This window comes from Trichechus manatus, unplaced genomic scaffold (assembly GCF_000243295.1).
Source record: "Trichechus manatus latirostris isolate Lorelei unplaced genomic scaffold, TriManLat1.0 scaffold00186, whole genome shotgun sequence".
Classification (NCBI taxonomy): domain Eukaryota; kingdom Metazoa; phylum Chordata; class Mammalia; order Sirenia; family Trichechidae; genus Trichechus; species Trichechus manatus.
The window spans coordinates 1,045,483-1,062,864 of record NW_004444122.1 but is presented as its reverse complement, the minus strand read 5'-3'; the positions used below and the strand labels follow the sequence as shown (position 1 = coordinate 1,062,864).

Genomic DNA, 17,382 nt, shown 5'->3' with positions numbered 1-17,382 from the left:
CTCCTCCCTCCCGTACCTTCACCTGAATGCACCTGTCAGGGTGGGTTCACTCCCCTGCTCCAGCTCCTACCTGGAGGACGGGCTGCCCAGCAGGCCCCTCCTCCCTGGGGCCCTCCAGCCTCTCCTGGGAGGCCCAGAGCCTGTTGCTCCCTGGGCTCCTGCCCCACAGGAAGAGGAACAGTGGTTAAGTGCTTGGCTGCTAACCAGAGGAAACCCTGGTGGCGTAGCTACAGCTGCTAACCAAACGGTCGGCAGTTCAAACCCACCAGCTGCTCTGTGGGAGAATGATGTGGCAGTCTGCTTCCATAAAGATGACAGCCTTGGAAACTCTAGGGGGCAGTTCTACCCTGTCCTACAGGGTCGCTGTGAATCAGGATCGACTCAACGGCAATGGTTTTTACAGCAATCGGACTAACCCTCACTCTCCCCTCCCCTCAGCCCCCTCTCTCTGCCCCTCAGCCTCCCTTCCTTCTGCCCCTCAGTCTCCCCATCTTTGACCCTCAGTGTCCAGGGATCTCAGTATCAGGCATCTGGTACAGAGACATTTAAACATCCCTGTTCTGGGAGGGCCCCCGGATGTGACCAAGTGTCAGGTTGGGACGGCTTGGGCAGGGGGCATCCTGGGTGCCAGGGCCAGACTGAACCCCCATGGCCTCCCCAGGCATGCAGAGGCAGAGTGTGTACTGCACTGAGTGGCAGGCAGGGCCCGTGGACGAGGGACACTGTGACCCCCTGAACCGGCCCGATGACCGCCAGAGGAAGTGCAGCGAGGACCCCTGCCCAGCTCGGTGAGCACCACCCCAGCCACTGCTCCCAGGTGTCCCATCCTGTCCTGTCCTGCCGCAGGCCTCCACATCAGAGGGGAGGAGCAGAGTGAGGCAGGCTCTTGGCCCCTCTGCCCAAGACTGAAGCCCCAGCCCCTGGTTGCCCACCACCCCAGCCTGGGCTCTCCACCCTCACCTCCTCTTTGGGGCCCTGGCCTGGATATGGAAACAGGTCTTGGGTCTTGCCCAGGACCCCTGGGGTGAGGGTGGCAGAATTTGAACCCAGGCCTCTTTGGTGATGGGGACTGTGCCATACTGCCAGGCTTTGGGGGCAGGGCACCGACCTGGGCTTGGAGCTCTGGAATCATCCAGGGCTCAGACCAGACCCTGCCCAACCCCTGAGTGCCTGCGAGACTGGCCTGGCCTGGCCCTCCCTGCTTGTAAGCCTGCTGAGCCCACGCTGATGTCACCTGTGTACCCCCCTACCAGGTGGTGGGCAGGCGAGTGGCAGCCGTGCTCCCGCTCCTGCGGGCCTGGGGGCCTCTCCCGCCGGACAGTGCTCTGCATCCGCAGTGTGAGGCTGGACGAGCAGAGTGCCCTGGAGCCGCACGCCTGTGAACACATCCCCCGGCCCCCTGCTGAAACCTCTTGCAACCATGACATACTCTGTCCTGCCACCTGGGCTGTGGGGAACTGGTCTCAGGTGAGTGTTGGGATGGGAGGGGGCCAGGACAGGCCCACCCCCAGCTGCACCATCTGTCTTGGGCTCCAGGGAGGCAAAAAGAGCCTTCATGGGGACTTTATTGCCTGGCACCATGAGTGCGAGGGAGGCTGGGGGACCCTGGGGTCCAGCCCCTGTGCCCAAAGCCTCAGGGACCAGGATGTCCTGGCAGTCACAGCAACAAGCCAGGTCCTGAGCTGGGCGTGGCCAGAGAGGGCTGGCCGAGGCCTATGCCACTCTGCCATCTTGCAGGGAGAGGTTACCCTGCCATGTCCCAGCCTCTCACTCTGACCTCCCCCTGCAGTGCTCGGTGACATGTGGGGTGGGCATTCACCACCGAAATGTCCTCTGCACCAATGACACTGGTGTCCCCTGCGACGAGGCCCAGCGGCCAGCCAGTGAGGCCGCCTGCCCTCTGTCGCCCTGCCCACGGCCCCTGGACATGCTGGGCCCAGAAGGTTCGGGCAGTGGCACCTCCAGCCGGGAGCTCTTCAATGAAGTGGACTTCATCCCCCGCCACGTGGCCTCACGCCCTGTCCCCCCCTCGACACCCGAGCCAGCGAGCATGGGCAATGCCATCGAGGAGAAGGACCTGGAGCCGGGCCCTGCGGGGCCTGTGTTTGTTGATGACTTCTACTACGACTACAATTTCATTAACTTCCATGAGAACCTGTCCTACAATCCCCTTGAGGAGCCGGACCCAGACCTGGCAATCCTGACAGGGGACGGCACACCCCCATCCCTGAGCAATCCTGCTGAGCTCCCCATGAGCACCCCCATACCTACCACTGAGCCTCCAGGGGCCGAGGAGAAGGGAGGACTGGGAGATTGGTTCCCTACCCCGTGGCCCAGCCAGGCTGCCCACTCCCTGTCCCCACCTTCGGATCAGGCCCCAGGGAACCCCTTGGCCAATTTCTTGTCTGAGGAAGACGTCCCCATCAGGACCCCAGACCTTGGGCTCCCTAGCTTGCCCAGGCCTCCTGCTTCAGTTGGTGGCACAGGGATGCCTGTTGTCCCTGGGAGCCAGAATGAGTTCCTGGGAGGGGAGGACAGCCAGAGCCCGCCACCCCCTCCGTGGGGGGAGAGGACCGATGAAGTTTCTGAGGGTGATGAGGCCTTAGGCCACAGAGAATCCCCTCTGCCCCAAAGACTCCGCCCCACACTGCCCGCCTTGTCCTCCATCAACACCGTCCGCCCCTCTCCTAGTCCTGACATGGTGGAGCTGTGGGCAGGAGGGACTGTGTCCCAGGACCCAGCTCTGGAGGGTCGTCTGGGGCCTGTGGACAGTGAGCTGTGGCTGACCACCATCAGGATGGCTCCTCTTCTCCCCGCTCCCATAGGCACTCTGCCAGAGACCTTGGGCAGGGATGGCCCCCTGGAGCCAGGGACTCCCACCCTTTCAGCCCCAGGACCGGCTCCACGGGAGCTGCAGACGCCGGCAGTGCCGGAGACCGTCCTTCGGACAGCCTTGCCTGGCCTAGAGCAGACGCCCTGGGTGACCACCCTGAGCCCGGGACCCTCAGGCCAGCCTGAGCCCCCCAGCCGTGAGGCGCCCCCGAGTGCCATGTTGCCGTCCATGCCAGCTCCGGGCAGTCCTGCCAGCAGCAGCAGAGCCCCTGTGGCCCAGCCCCTGTACCCCCGCCCGGCTGAGGAGGGGCCCCCTGCGGACCTGCCGGCTGCCAAGAATGCCAGCTGGGAAGTAGGGAACTGGAGCGAGGTAAGTGGTGCGGGCATCTGGGTGTGTGGCAGTGTGAGCAGCACCTCGTGACTCAGTTTCCTCATGTGGAAGTGAGCAGGACACGAGCCCTGTCACCTGCCTCCAGGGGTGCAGAGATTCCTGAGATGAGAGAACCAACAGACAGTGGTGGGTGGAGGCTCTGAAACGTGGGTGAAGTGTTGCCCTGGCTCAGTCAAGTCCTAAAAATGATCAGGCCCAGAGGCCCAGTATACTGCCCTGTCAGGCCTCCGTTACTCATCTGAGCAGTGGGGGAGGGTGAGGCAGCCCACCTGCCTCTATCCTGAGCGCAGGCACATGTGAGGGACAGCCAGGAGGAGCAGAGGCAAAGCCTTTAATATGAGTCCCCCAGGGCCAGCTAGCAAGACTGCCCCCTCTGATGGGAGGCCTGAGGCGCCCTTCTCCTTACACACTAGCTTGCACTTCCCGGAGTTGGGGAGCTCACCCAGACAGCTTTGTTTGTGGGAGAGGCCTCCTCCCCTGGCCTGGTCGCAGCCATGCCCTCAGGGCCTGTGAAGCCAGGCTGCCTGGTGAGCTCCCCATTCCTTGGAGCTGCCCAACCCCAGCAGGCTTCCCTAAGGCTCAGCCTGGCTCCTCCAGATGCTACTCTCGACTGTTCCATCTCACTGTCCCCTCAATGGCTCCACCTGCTTTGTCAGGGGCCTGCCAAGGGGTCTGTGCCTCACCCCAGTTAACCAGTTGCCATCGAGTTGTCCCTGACTCATGGTGACCTCACATGTGTCAGAATAGAACTGTGCTCCTTAGGGTTTTCAGTGGCTGATTTTTCAGAATTAGATTGCCAGGCCTTTCTTCCAATGTGCCTCTGGGTGGACTTGAACATTCAGTCTTTCTATTAGCAGCTGAGTGTGTTAACCATTTGCCCCACTCAGTGACTCCACAGGCCCCACCCCAGGCCCCCAGATTGTCACTGAGTGAGCTCTTCCTGTTCAGATCCTAATTTGGGGGTGGGGAGGAGCAGGCTGAGGCCCAGAGTGGGTAGGTTTTGCCCATGGTTGCCCAGCAGTTTGGCCTCTGGGACTAGAGCCCAGGCTTCCTTCCCAAGGTATTCTGAGAAGCAGTGAGCCTCATCAGGCTCCCTTCACCCTGTGACAAGGAATACTTGGTTGCTGAGGAGGGGTTGACTTTTCATCCTAATGGTCTCCCTGGGAGTTGGGTGGGGGAGCCCATTTTGCAGATAAGGAAACTGAGGGCCTGGCTTGGCCAAGGTCCCACTCATCTTGATGGGGTGGTCTCCTGGCTGCAGGGGGCTGGAGGGAGCAAGGATCTGCCTGGTCCTTACAGGCCTCTGTTCCTTCCCTCCCCCTCAGTGCTCTACCACCTGTGGCCTGGGTGCCGTCTGGAGGCCTGTGCGCTGCAGCTCTGGCCAGGAGGAGGACTGCGCCCCCGCTGGCCGGCCCCAGCCTGCCCGCCGCTGCCACCTGCGGCCCTGTGCCACCTGGCACACCGGCAACTGGAGTAAGGTGTGGGACACGACCAGCTGAGGTGGGGGACAGAAGTGAGGACACAGCCAAGGCAGGCAGCCTGGGGGCACACGGGGTGCAGCCCTGGGGCCTCGGTGGCTGGCCCTCTGTTCCGGGATCAGCAGCAGCCCCCAGTGAGGGCAGAGGAGGGCACCACACTGCACCTTTTTGTACTTTATTGTTTAACTGCTAATCTCCTTTGAGTCTTTGAATCTCTATTTCTTTGGTTTGACTGTTCCAAGCCCCGTCTCCGGTTGGCTGTATCCTCTTCTCCATACCTTCCAGCCCCCTCTGGGTTTCACGCTCACTGGCTCACCTTCGTCCCTCTCTTTCCATTCTGTCCCATCCTGTGGCAGCCCTGGCAATACTGCTCTGCTGTCTGGGCCAGCCCTGGTCTCTTCTTGGGCTCTTTAGGGCTTTGCCCCAGGCATCCAAAAGGTTGGCATTTCGAACCCACCCAATGGCTCTGTGGAAGAAAGGCCTGGCAATCTGCTCCCATAAAGATTACAGGCAAGAAAACCCTATGGAGCAGTTCTACTCTGTAACACATGGGGTTGCCAGGAGTCAGAATCGACTCAACAACAATGGGTTTCCAGGGGGTGGCCCAGTGCCTGCTCTGCCACATCCGTCCCCAGGTTGTGTGTACGTGCGTACGGGGGTGTAGTCACCTGTCTGTCCCCTGACCCCCAGTGCTCCCGCAACTGTGGTGGAGGTGCCTCAGTGCGGGACGTGCAGTGTGTGGACACCAGGGACCTCCGGCCGCTGCGGCCCTTCCACTGCCAGCCAGGGCCTGCCAAGCCACATGATCGACGACCCTGCGGGGCCCAGCCCTGCCTCAGCTGGTACATCTCTTCCTGGAGGGAGGTGAGGCCTGGAGGTCCAGGATCCGGTGGGAGGCGTCCGCGGACCCTGGCCACGTCCTGACCCTTCCCTGCCCCCCAGTGCTCCGAGGCCTGTGGGGGTGGCGAGCAGCAGCGTCTGGTGACCTGCCCGGAGCCGGGCCTCTGCGAGGAGGCTCTGAGACCCAACACCACTCGTCCCTGCAACACCCACCCCTGCACGCAGTGGGTGGTGGGGCCCTGGGGCCAGGTGAGCCGAGGACTGGGGGCAGGTGCTCAGTGGGCACTGGAGGGAGGTTGTTTGTTTATTGAACAATGAGTTGTCAAGTGTGCAACGTGCACCAGGGTGCAGATACAGTGGTGGCCAGACGAGGTCCCCACCCCGCTGGAACGTACAGCCTGCCAGGGAGAAACAGACTAAAAAAAGAAGTGGACTCACCACAGGCTGTGACATGTGCTTCTCTGGCAGGGAAGGCCTTCTGAGGAGGGGGCTTCTGAGTTGAGGCCTGAAGGAAGAGTCAGTGCTGGGAAGGGCGGGATAAAGGAAAAGCAGCTACAAAGTCCTGAGGCAGGATGATGAACTCCAGGTGTTCAGGGAACTGAGCAAAGGCCAGTGTGTCAGAGGAGGTGGGAGAGGGGCCAGCAAGGCCTTGAGTGAGGGTGATCATGGGGTGGGCAGGACACCTTCTTGCCAGGTCTGTGCCCCCCACGGCCACTTCCAGGCCTGTTTGGGGCCAAGAGGATCTCAGATTTGTGTGCTGAGCCGGGCCCTGGAGTCCTTGTCTCACTGGTTGGCTGAGTGACTCTGGGTAGGTTGCTTTGCCTTGCCAGGCCTTTGTTTTCTCATCTGTGAAATGGGGACAGCTGGTGTGGGGAGCCTCTGAGAACTAAATGAAGTAACACAACAAAGCACTTAGCACAGGGCCTGGCACATGGGTGGCAGATGCTGGCACACGTTAAGCTTCGTTTTAGGCTTAAACATCAGAGTTCAATGAGAACAAAGCTTGACTCAGGATGGCCGGCCCTGAGTGGGAAGCTTCCTGCCTCCTCCCTTCCACAGCTCATCCACCTCAGCAGGGCCTCATGTGGCCACCCAGGCACGGCAGTGCCTGTCCGCATCTCTGTGTCAAGGTTCTGTCATGGAGCCCTCTGTGCGGGGCTGGCAGCTCTGTACCCCAACCCAACTCCTGTGGCCTGGAGGGCTCTCTTTGGCTCTCAGAGCTGCCGCACCGCCCCCCTCTGGAATGCCCTCCACCGTCCCACCCCCTGCAGGTGCAAATCCTGCCATCCAAGCCCCAAGTGGACTCTGGGAATGGGGCTGGCTGGGGCTTGCCTGAGGGAGCAGCCCCTCCGAGCATGCTCTAGGGAGTGAGAGGGCAGCAGGAAGTCTTCTTAGAGGCGGTGGCAGCCGTGGCAGCAGCCCCCAGGGTGCCCCACCAATCTCTGGGAGGCCTGGCTGAGGTGGAGTCCTGACCCCTCCCCAATCCCGCAGTGCTCAGCCCCCTGTGGTGGTGGTGTCCAGCGACGCCTGGTCAAGTGTGTCAACACCCAGACGGGGCTGCCCGAGGAAGACAGCGACCAGTGTGACCACGAGGCCTGGCCGGAGAGTTCCCGGCCGTGCGGCACCCAGGACTGTGAGCCTGCCGAGCCCGTGCGTGAGTGCTCCCCACCCCTGCTCTCTGCTGGCATATGGGGTGTGGGAGGACGGCAGGGAAGTGGGGGTCAACAAATTACCGCCCCCCTCAGCACTGGCCGGCCCCATCTGTGGTCTGGGCTTGGGGGCCACGTGCCACGCAGATGCTAGGGCTGTGCTGGGAATTGGGGCCAGTGGGGTCCCAGCCACACAGGCACCTGGAGGCAGCTCTCCCTGGCCTCCGGGGAAGAGTGGAGGGAGCTGGGGAGGTGGAGCGGCCTCGGCCCCTAAGTTGCTATGTGACCTCGGGCACAAGTTCTTTTTTCCTCTGGGCCTTGGTTATTCCTCATAGCAAGGCGAAGGATGGTCCGAGGCCGTGTGAAGGCTGAGCCTGGGTGGGCCCCCACCCCCAGCTCTGGCTTGTCCATTCCCTGGCCAAAGGGGGCTGCCCAGGGTGAGCAGTGGAGCCACAGGATGGGGCCTCCCTCCCAGGGCCCTGCAGGTCCCGGTGGCTTCCTGGTCAGCTGAGCCCTCCTGATGGAAGGGCCTGAGCCAGAGGTGGCTCTGGACACATGCACAGACACACACAGACACACACAGACACACACACACAGACACACACACACACAGACACACACATACACACACACTTCCTTCCTGCAGCCCAAGCCTCCCCAGCAGTGCTGAGCTCAGGGATCAGCGTGGCCCTGAACTCACACCTGGACCCCCTCACCAGCTGTGCGGTCTCAGCTTCCACTTCCTTTTGCTTAAAGGAGCTGACCCTCCATCCTTGGGGTGGTGGTGGGGACAGCATAGCGAGGCCTTGGGTGAGGGGCCCAGCACCACCTCTCCCAGCTTGGCCCCCAGGGCACAGCCGAGGGAAGCAGAGGCTCAGCACTGTGCCCTGAACTCAGCGGCTCTGGTCCTCCTCACTGCCCCACCCCTAGGGCAGTCCGTGGCCCTCAGTCTGGTGTTCAGGGCCTCTAGGATCTGCCCAGTTTTCTTTGTCCCCCTTGCCCAACATGGCTGTCTTTACTGGCCACTGGCTCCTTGGCAGTCCTCACTCAGGCCTCGAGTGGCACTGCCTTGTACCCCTGCTTCCGGCTGGGGTACCTTTCTGCCTCCAATCCCCACCCCTCAGGGCCCAGTGTAGATGCCACCAGCCCTGAGCCGGCCTGCCCTGCCCTCATCATTCATTCAACACGCACCTAGGAGCACTTCCTGCCACTGCCCCGAGCACTTGCCTGTCAGGGCTCTGAGGGGACCGCCTGGGAGCTGAGAGAGAGATCAGGAACTGAGGCTCTTGGGCCCTTGTGGACAGGCCTGGACCCCAAGTTCTCCTGGGATGGAGGTGGGCTAGCGGGAGGGGGCTGTGGTGGAGTGGTCAGGTGGCTGGACTGTAAACGGTCCCACGTGAGGAATCTTCTGCCACCTGCGAAGGGTAAAGGGGCAGCTGGGAGAGGGCCCTGAGACTCCAGAACTTCCAGGATGTTTTGATGGCTGTGTGTACTGCAGCATTTGGAAAGCCTGGAAACTCCAGTGTGTGGTCACCGGTGAGGCAGCTGACAGCATCACCACATCCGTTCGCCTTTGGAGGTTATTTACGGAGGAGGGAACCAAGGCCCGAGGGGCTAGGAAGCTTGTTCGAGGTCACACAGCAGGGCTAGGATGCAAATCTACTAGCTGAAGCTGCCTCTGGGGCTGGGGTGGGAGGCGCCCTCAGAGAGCAAAACTGTGACTCGAGACCTGCCTGCTGCCTCGTGCTCTCTGCTGGCCCCTGGAGATGTCCTGGGCCCGCTGCCCTCCTGCTGCTCCTCTAGAGGTCTGGCTGCAGTGAGCCGGCACCAGCGGCAGCTGGGGGCTGTCAGCAGCAGCAGGAGCAAAGCCAGCAGGCTGGAAGCAAGCCACTTCCCAAAAATAGCTCTGATAACCACAGGGCAGGAGGGCCCGGCCAAGCCTCAGTTGGACAAGCACAGCCTGCAGCCTTCCTCCCATCCCCCCAGCACGGGCTTGGTTCCTGCCAGGGCGTCGCTCGCTCTCTGGGCCTCAGTGCCCAGCTGAGAAGTGAGGGAGGGGAGCTGGCCTGGCTGATGGGACTCTGTTCTGGTCTGTGACCTGGAAAAAGCTGAGGCCCACATGGGTGGAGGGGGTCAGCGAGGTCTGGCAGGACAGGTGTACTCGGGCAGGGGGGAGGTGGCAGAGGTGGGGGCAGAGCTGTCACAGGCTGGCAGGGACCTGAGTTGTGTGCCAGGACCATGAGGGAGCGCTCCAAGGGTGAGCAGAGCTGAGTGGGGCCACCGTCCAGGGCAGGTTCTTTGGCGTCTCATAGGCACCTGAGGTGGTCAGGAGTTGGGTCTCAGGGCCTTTCCTCTAGAACCTTAGCTGTGCAGTGCAGCTCCAGAGTCCTGGTGGGCCCACGTCAAGGGTGGTGGGGCAGGGCTGCGACGGCTCCCTCCAGACACTGGGAGTCCCACGCCCTGGGGGTGGCTGCCGCAGTTTCCGTAAGGCTGTTGGGGGACTAGGCAGGATGACACAGGTAAAAGCGTAGGGAAGCCCCTGCACCCCAGGGCGCAGGGGGTGGGTGAGGAGTGGGCTAAGGGTGCTGCACAGGCTGGCCACTCCCGCCCACCTGTCCTGACTTGCCCCTGCCCCCAGGCTGTGAGCGGGATCGCCTGTCCTTCGGTTTCTGCGAGACGCTGCGCCTGCTTGGCCGCTGCCAGCTGCCCACCGTCCGTGCCCAGTGCTGCCGCTCCTGCCCCCCGCCCGGCCGCGGTGCCCCCTCCCGTGGCCATCAGCGGGTCGCCCGCCGCTGACCCACACCCCGGCCTGTGACCGGGCTGGGACACACAGACCGACCGACGCACGGACCTCAGCGCCCCAGCACGGGCTTCGGTGAAGCCCCACCCTCGCGCCCTAATGGTGCTAACCCTGGCCTCCCTGCCCAGGCGCAGGCTGGGGGCCCCATCCCCCTCAGAAAAGGTATTTTTTTTTAACAGTTTGAGTAACACTTATTATAATAATAATAATAATGCATAAACGAGCATCTACTGGTCCAAACCACAGCCTGGTTCATCTTGTATTTGGGGAATTTCGAGTGAGGAACTCCTTCCACCACTCGTCCATCCACTGCCTGAAATTCCACCACGAGAGGGCCTCAGCAGCCCTGTCTTTTACTTGCTCCTCTGAGGGCAGATTAGCAGGGGTGACAGCAGCAAACTAATCCACCCAAAGAGAATGGAGCCTCATAAAGGCATGGAAGGCTAGGGGAATCAGACGTGAAGGATGGCTTCCTGGAGGAAGTGCTATCTGCAGGGTCTCAAAGAATTAGATGATGGGGGGCAGGTTTTCTGGGTGGGGGTACAGCTTGGCACAGTCCCGGTGGTGGTGGTCTCTGCTCACACTCCTCCCACAGCCTATACATCATGTGTCACCCTGCTCAGCCCCCCTAGCCCCTCCCCACACTCCTCCACTCTGAGCTCCTCAGGGATTGAGCCCTCTCCCCAGCCCCCAAGCAACAAGGCCTGTTGCTCATCACCAGCTGGGACTGCCCCCCTGGGGGGGGGGTGATGGGTTCTGGGACTTCCTGGTCCTCTCTGCTGCATCCATACCAAGGGAGCAGAGGGGGGCACCATCTGAGCATGTTCACCTCTGGGGACCTCCTCGGGGGTAACGGGTGGAGGAAGGGACAGGCTGATCAGCCACACTCTTGGTTTCCACTTATCCCTTTCCTTCATCTCCATGCTCAGGGACAGGACTGAGCTGGTCTCAGCTAGGATTCCTGGTGGCCCCTTCCTCACTTCCAACCTCAGGTGTCAGCCTTCTGCTACATTGGGCTAGGACTCATGAGCACCATGGGCCAGCTGCCTGGCACCTGCCCACCCACAGCCCCTTCCCCACCTGCAAAATCTAGTCCCGTGGAGCCAGATCTTGGGGCACACTCCAGCCTGAAGGCCCAGATGAGAAAACTGAACGGCCTGTAAGGTCTGCAGGCCTGTCCTTAACAGACCTGCCCCACACGAGTTGGGGAGTGCCAACAGTGGTCATGCCTTCAGCAGCTCCTGGGGCAAGGGTTGGTCTAATCCCGGCACAGAGCCTGGTTGCTTGGGCCCCCTGGTCCTCATCTGTCCAGTGGGCACGGGGTTGCCTGCATTGCTTGATGGGGCTTTTGTGCTGAGGGTTCAGAAAGGAGCCTGGGCTGATCAGGAGGCAGGGAGCATGGGGGATGTCTGCAGCCCATTCTGCCCCCAGGTTGCCAGGGAGCAGTCATGAAGGCGCTTCAGGTGTTTTGAGCCCTGTCTCTGCGGATGGTGGGGGGTCTGGTGTGGCACGCCCCCAACACCCACCAGCCCCAGGCGATTGGCCAGGCTGGGATAAGGAGGCTGGGGAAGGGGCTGGACACTGTCCTCTTCCCAGCCCAGCCACTGCCTCAGGAAGTGGCCCTTGCCTAGTCAGGCCTGTAGCCACCCCTTAACCTCTCTGGCTGTGAGCCTTGGACTCCAGATCTTTTACATCCTCTTCACAAGTCCTGCTTCTGGAAAGTATTACTCCTCTTCTCCAAGCAGGAAAGACAGGTTCAGAGAGGTCCAGAGTCAGCTCCAGGGGACACCAAGTGCATTCTATTCCCTGGTGCAGGCCAATCACAGAACATAACGTAGATGGTGGCCCTGGGTCTGTGCATATGGTGGCCTGAGGACACAGGCCCTGGGCCCTGTGGCCAGCACTGAGGGTCGGGTACGTGTGCAGGGGGAGACACTGAAGATCACTCCTTGGGGATTGAGACCAAGAAACAGTATCAGAGGCTAAACCAATCAGCAACCAGTCTGTCCCAACCTGCCCCTTCATGGAGGGATGGCAGGGGGTGGAAGCAGGAGGCAGCTGCCCACCAGGGTAATGGGGGTGCTGGTGTGCCCAGCCAGCCACTCTTCACTTCTGGGTCATACTTTATTTAACCATCAGGATGCTCCCTTTTCAGATGAGAAGCCTGAGGTTCTGAGAGGGAAGTGACTGCCCAAGGGCATACGCCCTGTGACAGAGGCCCAAACTAGGCCGTGAGCCCTGTCTCCTGCCTGTGAGCTCTGGGCCACACTCAGCAGCCGACCCCTCTCACCAGGCAGGAGGATGGCCCGGAGCAGGCATCCCAGATGGATTTAGAGGGCCGTCTTTGTCAGAGGTCAGTCAGGCTTGCGTGATCCCAAACATCACCAACTACACTATCGTCTGAGGGTGGAGGAGCGTCAGACTTGCTTCCTGTCTGTGTTTGTAGCAGCCTGGCTGACCCAAGGAAGCCCTGGGGACCCACCTCTGAGTAATGGCTTCCCAGGGCTTGGCCAAAACTGCCCGTGGTGGCAACCCCCTTATCAGGGACAGGGAGCAGAGCTCCAGCTCCTGCTGCTCAGTGTGTGGGTGAGGAGCTACTGCAGGGCAGAGCTCTGGGGTCCCGTCCCAGCTCTGCCACTGCTGTGCTGTGTGACCCCAGGAACCCCTAGCCACACCAAATCCGTGTCCCCAGAGGAGAGAGAGGCTCCAACTGTCCTGGAATCTGCCTTCCCTCCCACTCCTGTGGAAAGACATTTGGTCTTAATCATTCTCATGTTTTTCCGATGATGGCGGGGGCGGGGAGGGCCTGTTATCCTGAGTGGCAGCTGGGCTTGAGCTGTCAGCCCAGGCAGGAGGCAAACAAGCCCATGACTCAGGCAGGGCACATCGCAGCTGGTGGCAGGAGGGGTGCCTATCACCCTGTGGCCTGCTCATCCTGAGCAAGCCAAGGGCAGGGACAGCCAGAAACGCCAGGCCGGCAGGTCGGAAAGGTGCCCCATCTACCCTGCCTGGCCCTCCCAGGCCCAGGGGCTGAGCCCCATCACAAGTGACTACAATTGCATTTCAAGCCAGGATGTTATACAAATTAGTAGTTTATTTCTTCCTTTAGTCTTACAATTCTAAAAGATCAGCACAGAAGCTGCTGCAGTATAAAAGAGTCCCTTGGCAGTCCTTCTGTGAGCGGGAACGCGCAGGGGCAGGCGTGCGGTGCTGAGTCCTACCTCCCTACAAGGACTTCCCCAGGCAGGCCCAGCTGCCCCGGAGTCCGGTCACGTGCAGGAAGACAACACTGCACAAAGCGTGGGACTGGGATTTGTGCAATAACAAACATTTAGCTTTTTAAAAAACTGGGAATGTTTGCCTAGAATACTTCCTATATGATATAATGCAGTTGAGACCAGAGTCATTTCCAGCAATCAACCATCTTGGCTGCTATGGTACAGCTGTCAGCAAGACTACAAGTAGCACCGAGGCTACCTGGGGTAAGACAGGGCTCATGCATAAGTGAAAGCTGGTGATGGTCGAGGCTAGAAGTGAAAGACGGCACGGAAGTGCAGAGCCACTCAAGTTCACATTTGCATAAATACACACAAGGTCATGCACACAAAACAAGAACTTGTTATGTGAAGGAAATGTACATAATCTAGAAAAACCTTGATAAAATAGCCTACAAAAATATAAACTGTAGTGAAAATATACAAAAGTATTAACAGATGTTCTACCCATAAAAAAACCAAAACCCATCTACTTATAAGCTGGCAATGGCCACACGGCTGCCCTGGGCCCTGGCAGGGGCGGTAGGCATGCAGGCTGCCCTGTGTGGGGCTCCTAGCCTCAACCGGTGAGGCCCACCCTGCGGGAGTGATGGGCCGGTGTTCACCAAAGGTTTGGAGGAGCAGCAGCTGCGGCAGCACCGGTCAGGAGGGGCGCACACCGGGGAGCCGGTGGAGGCTTGGGATCTCAGGGGCACTGGAGGATGTAGAGCAACTGTCTTCCCAGAGGCTCAAGGGAAGAAGTGTTGGCTCAAACTAGTGGAGACAGACCCTATAGCTCTGGAGGGAAAAGTCAGCCCCAGCCTGTCCCCAAACAGGAACCAGCACTCTACCCTAGGGAGGAGGATCTCCAACAAAGGTCCTCAGTCTGTTTCCGAGGCCCCCTCTCTGCTCTCTCATGCCCACCGCCTGGCCGCTGATAATAACTGCCCTGGAAATACTGACACATGGCTGTCACTGAGGATGACGGAAACCAGGGGGTCCAGCCACACAGGGCAGGCCCCCGTTCCTAAAGGAGCATTTTAACCCCTGGGCTGGGATGTTCCAGGGGAGAAATCAACTGGGAAACCAAAAGCGGAGGGAAGCTGGAGCTGATGCAGGGGTCCTAGCAGCCTGGATGAAGTCCCACAGGGCCTCTGTGAGCAACTATGAGACTGCAGTGCCTGCCTCGGGAGCAACCCCACACATAAGGCCACTGCTTCTAAGACATCAGATCTCAAACAGCCATTCCCCAAAACAAAAAAGTTATAAAACACACTTGATACCTGAAAAGAGACAAAGGCTTTTGGCTATATATTTAGACGAGTTCCCTCTACACAGTCATAAGTCAAAGTAACCAACTTAATTAAAAACAGAAAAGTTGAGCTCAGTCTAGTATGTTCAATACCAACTTAGCCATCATACTGCTGGAAGGTTGACAGTAAAAAATAATAGAAAAACCATACTTATGGGGGAAAAAAAAGCACTTCTTGAAATGACATTGCTTCAATTCTGAGTGTGCTTAATATATATCAACTAAGGATTATTTCCAATTTTTTCCAGGTAGTGTAAGGAATTCCATTTAAAACTGTTTCTCTTATAGTCAAATAACACTGCCAGAAAACACCATCTACTCATCAGGTGTGGTCCACAGAGTGACTGAGCAAAAATAACTTTCCTTGCTCAAGGCCTCTCTCCAGGGCTTCAAAAAGGAAGTGCTCTGAGAGTCCCCAGACACTACCTGGGCAGCCTGATAGGCTGGAGGTGACTTTAACCCCACAAGTGAAGACTGTGCTTGGCCAGGGGACAGCAATGCTGCTTCTGGGTGGCCGTGAGGAAGGGATATGTCTGAGGCTCACCAACGCCTTGGCCCCAAGGGAAGGCACCTACAGCCGGCTTCCTCCCCGTCCCCTCAGTCCCAGCCAGGTGAAGGAGACACCACAAGCACCGGCCTTACCAAGCAGCTGCACAACGGCCTGCAAACAGCCCCGGAAAAGCTTCCTCCGCCCCCCAACCAAGGCCAGCCCAGGGCTGGGCCTGCCTTGCAGTGTGATGATCCACAGTGGACTGAAGGGAAATCCCACCCATATTTGAAGAATGACTTCTGAGTCAATCCTCGGGTGGAAAGAAGAGCTTTCCACAGAACCTCATGGAGACCTGCCAGCCAGAGGGCAAGCTGGGGGCAGAAGAGCTGACCTCGCGCAAACACCGCCTGGTGGTGAAAAGTCAGAGCGGCGAGTCGGGAGGGTCGGGCCTCCCCAAGCAGGCTGGGAGTCACGTTTTGAAAGGCTGTGCACGAAAGGACAAAGGAATTCCAGAACCGGGGCGTAGCTGGCGGCTTGCAGCCCCAGCAGAAGGTTCGTGGGTTTATACTTAGGCCGTTTCTGAACAAGGGATGTGCTTCCACCTGAAGCAGCCACACTCTGGCCACGGAGGTCTGAACACAGCGGGCATCCTATGCAGAACATTTAAAAAAGGCACGTGGCTGCCCACTGCATACAAGAGAAAGAACACAGGGACATGCCCGGCTACATAAGGTTTTCTAAGGTTGAAAACACCAGCACAACTGATAGATGCTGCAAACGGGCTCTTGAAAATAACCGACCGGTAAGCCTGCTGGTTCACCAATCACTGGGAAATCGTGACCGTGATGTGTATCCCAACAGCATGGCGTGAAGATGGCTGTAAACAGGTTTGCTCCCCGCCCCAAGTGGAAAAGGAGAAAGTGCGGTGTGGCTTTGGACATCCGCCCAGCGGATTTCCAGAGACCACAGTGTTACATTCTGGCTTAAGCGAGCAGAGACATCTCTGCGGTCACCCTTTTGGCACACTTTGGTTGTGAAGACAAGAAAAGCAGCATCTTGGTGGGGGAGGGGTCCACTCAAGTGTCCTCTTCCTCGTCGCTGACCAGCTCACCCTTGTCAGGGCTGGTGTCCCGTTCACGCAGGAAATCCTCGCGGATGGCCTCCAGCTCCGTCAGCTCCAGCCGGACCTTCTCCAAGTGGTAGGTGCGCCGGTTCCGGATCTGGCGCAGGGGGAATGGGTTCAGGTCTCCAAAGGAGATGCTGATGAGCTTCCTGGCGGAAGGCAGGACAGAGAGCATAAGCAGAGCTTGGGGAGGGCTCCCACATAGCTCTCACTTCTCAAGTTAGCACAGCCCACGGCCCCTGGGGGTGTGAAGAGGAAGACTCCGGACCCTACAGCTGCCAGGAAGCGCTTGTTAGGGGCCACGTGCTGCGCCGAGGGCAGTCTACCGCACACAGACAGGCAACGAGGGACAGCAGCCAAGGGGAGGCTTTCAGTTACTGCCTGGACTCACTCTAGTTCTAACCCATACTTGCTGTGTGACGTTGGGCAAGTTAAGTTACAGAACCTTTTCTGGCCTCAGATTTCTCAGCTGCGCAATGAGGATAATAACAGTGCCACCACATAGGGTGGGGGGGTTACCTGAGCTAACATATGCAAAGACCTTACAGAAGTGTCTGCTGCTTGCTCAGTGACAGGCAGGGGCTGAGGCATCTCTGACTCCTGGGGACCAGCACAAGGCCTGGCACAGAGGAGGTGTTGAAGGAGATGCTGCCACAGGACTGACTGAACAGGGAGGAGCCAATGCTCCAGCAAACCTGGTAATAACTGTCAGACTCGTCGGCAGCATGACAAGTGTCAGTCTGCAGAGCACTGTCACGTTTTGTGGGTTTTCACTTTATCCCCAGGTCAAGTCACCAATCTATAACAACATGGGAGAAATCACACTAACTTGCTCCCAACCACTGGCCAATGTTTAATGAAAACAGAACCTGAAACTCTTCTCAGTGGTGGATTTCCAGAACTAACCAGGTCAGCCACACTGGTCTCTGGATGGTCACAACGGAAACGGGCTCCTCCAACACTGAGGAGGGAGGCCAGGTTCCCTCCTCTCCCCCCGTCCAGATTCTGCCTGGACCCAAAGAGTTCACTTCCCAACAGCAGGCTCATTCACTTCCTGTCACCCTAAGTCCCAATAAACTCACAAACCACAGGACAGCTGTGATGAAACAGAAATGTCACAAGGAACTTCCTTGTGGTCTCTGTCAGAAAATAAGCTGTTTTCTCCTGCTACTATTCAATTACGTTGAAGCAGCCAAAGGCGTATACACAATTA

The 17,382-nt window shown here is 59.1% G+C and overlaps 2 protein-coding genes across 3 annotated transcripts in view; one reads left to right on the top strand and one right to left on the bottom strand.

The window, feature by feature from the left end:
- The window catches only part of ADAMTS7 (ADAM metallopeptidase with thrombospondin type 1 motif 7), a 50,791-nt gene extending 40,805 nt beyond the window's left edge, over positions 1 to 9,986 (top strand). The window contains exons 17-24 of the mRNA XM_004387478.1: positions 662 to 788; positions 1,254 to 1,467; positions 1,790 to 3,202; positions 4,549 to 4,701; positions 5,392 to 5,565; positions 5,644 to 5,790; positions 7,033 to 7,195; positions 9,829 to 9,986. Coding sequence (XP_004387535.1) covers positions 662 to 788; positions 1,254 to 1,467; positions 1,790 to 3,202; positions 4,549 to 4,701; positions 5,392 to 5,565; positions 5,644 to 5,790; positions 7,033 to 7,195; positions 9,829 to 9,986 — 2,549 coding nt within the window. The remainder of the gene's footprint in view (positions 1 to 661; positions 789 to 1,253; positions 1,468 to 1,789; positions 3,203 to 4,548; positions 4,702 to 5,391; positions 5,566 to 5,643; positions 5,791 to 7,032; positions 7,196 to 9,828) is intronic.
- Positions 9,987 to 13,006: 3,020 nt separating this feature from the next.
- TBC1D2B (TBC1 domain family member 2B) overlaps positions 13,007 to 17,382 on the bottom strand; it is a 103,915-nt gene continuing 99,539 nt past the window's right edge. Inside the window, exon 13 of one of the 2 annotated variants that reach the window (XM_004387476.2) lies at positions 13,007 to 16,318. In XM_004387476.2, coding sequence (XP_004387533.1) covers positions 16,123 to 16,318 — 196 coding nt within the window. In that variant the 3' untranslated portion in view covers positions 13,007 to 16,122. The remainder of the gene's footprint in view (positions 16,319 to 17,382) is intronic. The other variant, XM_023741668.1, reaches the window with a different exon arrangement.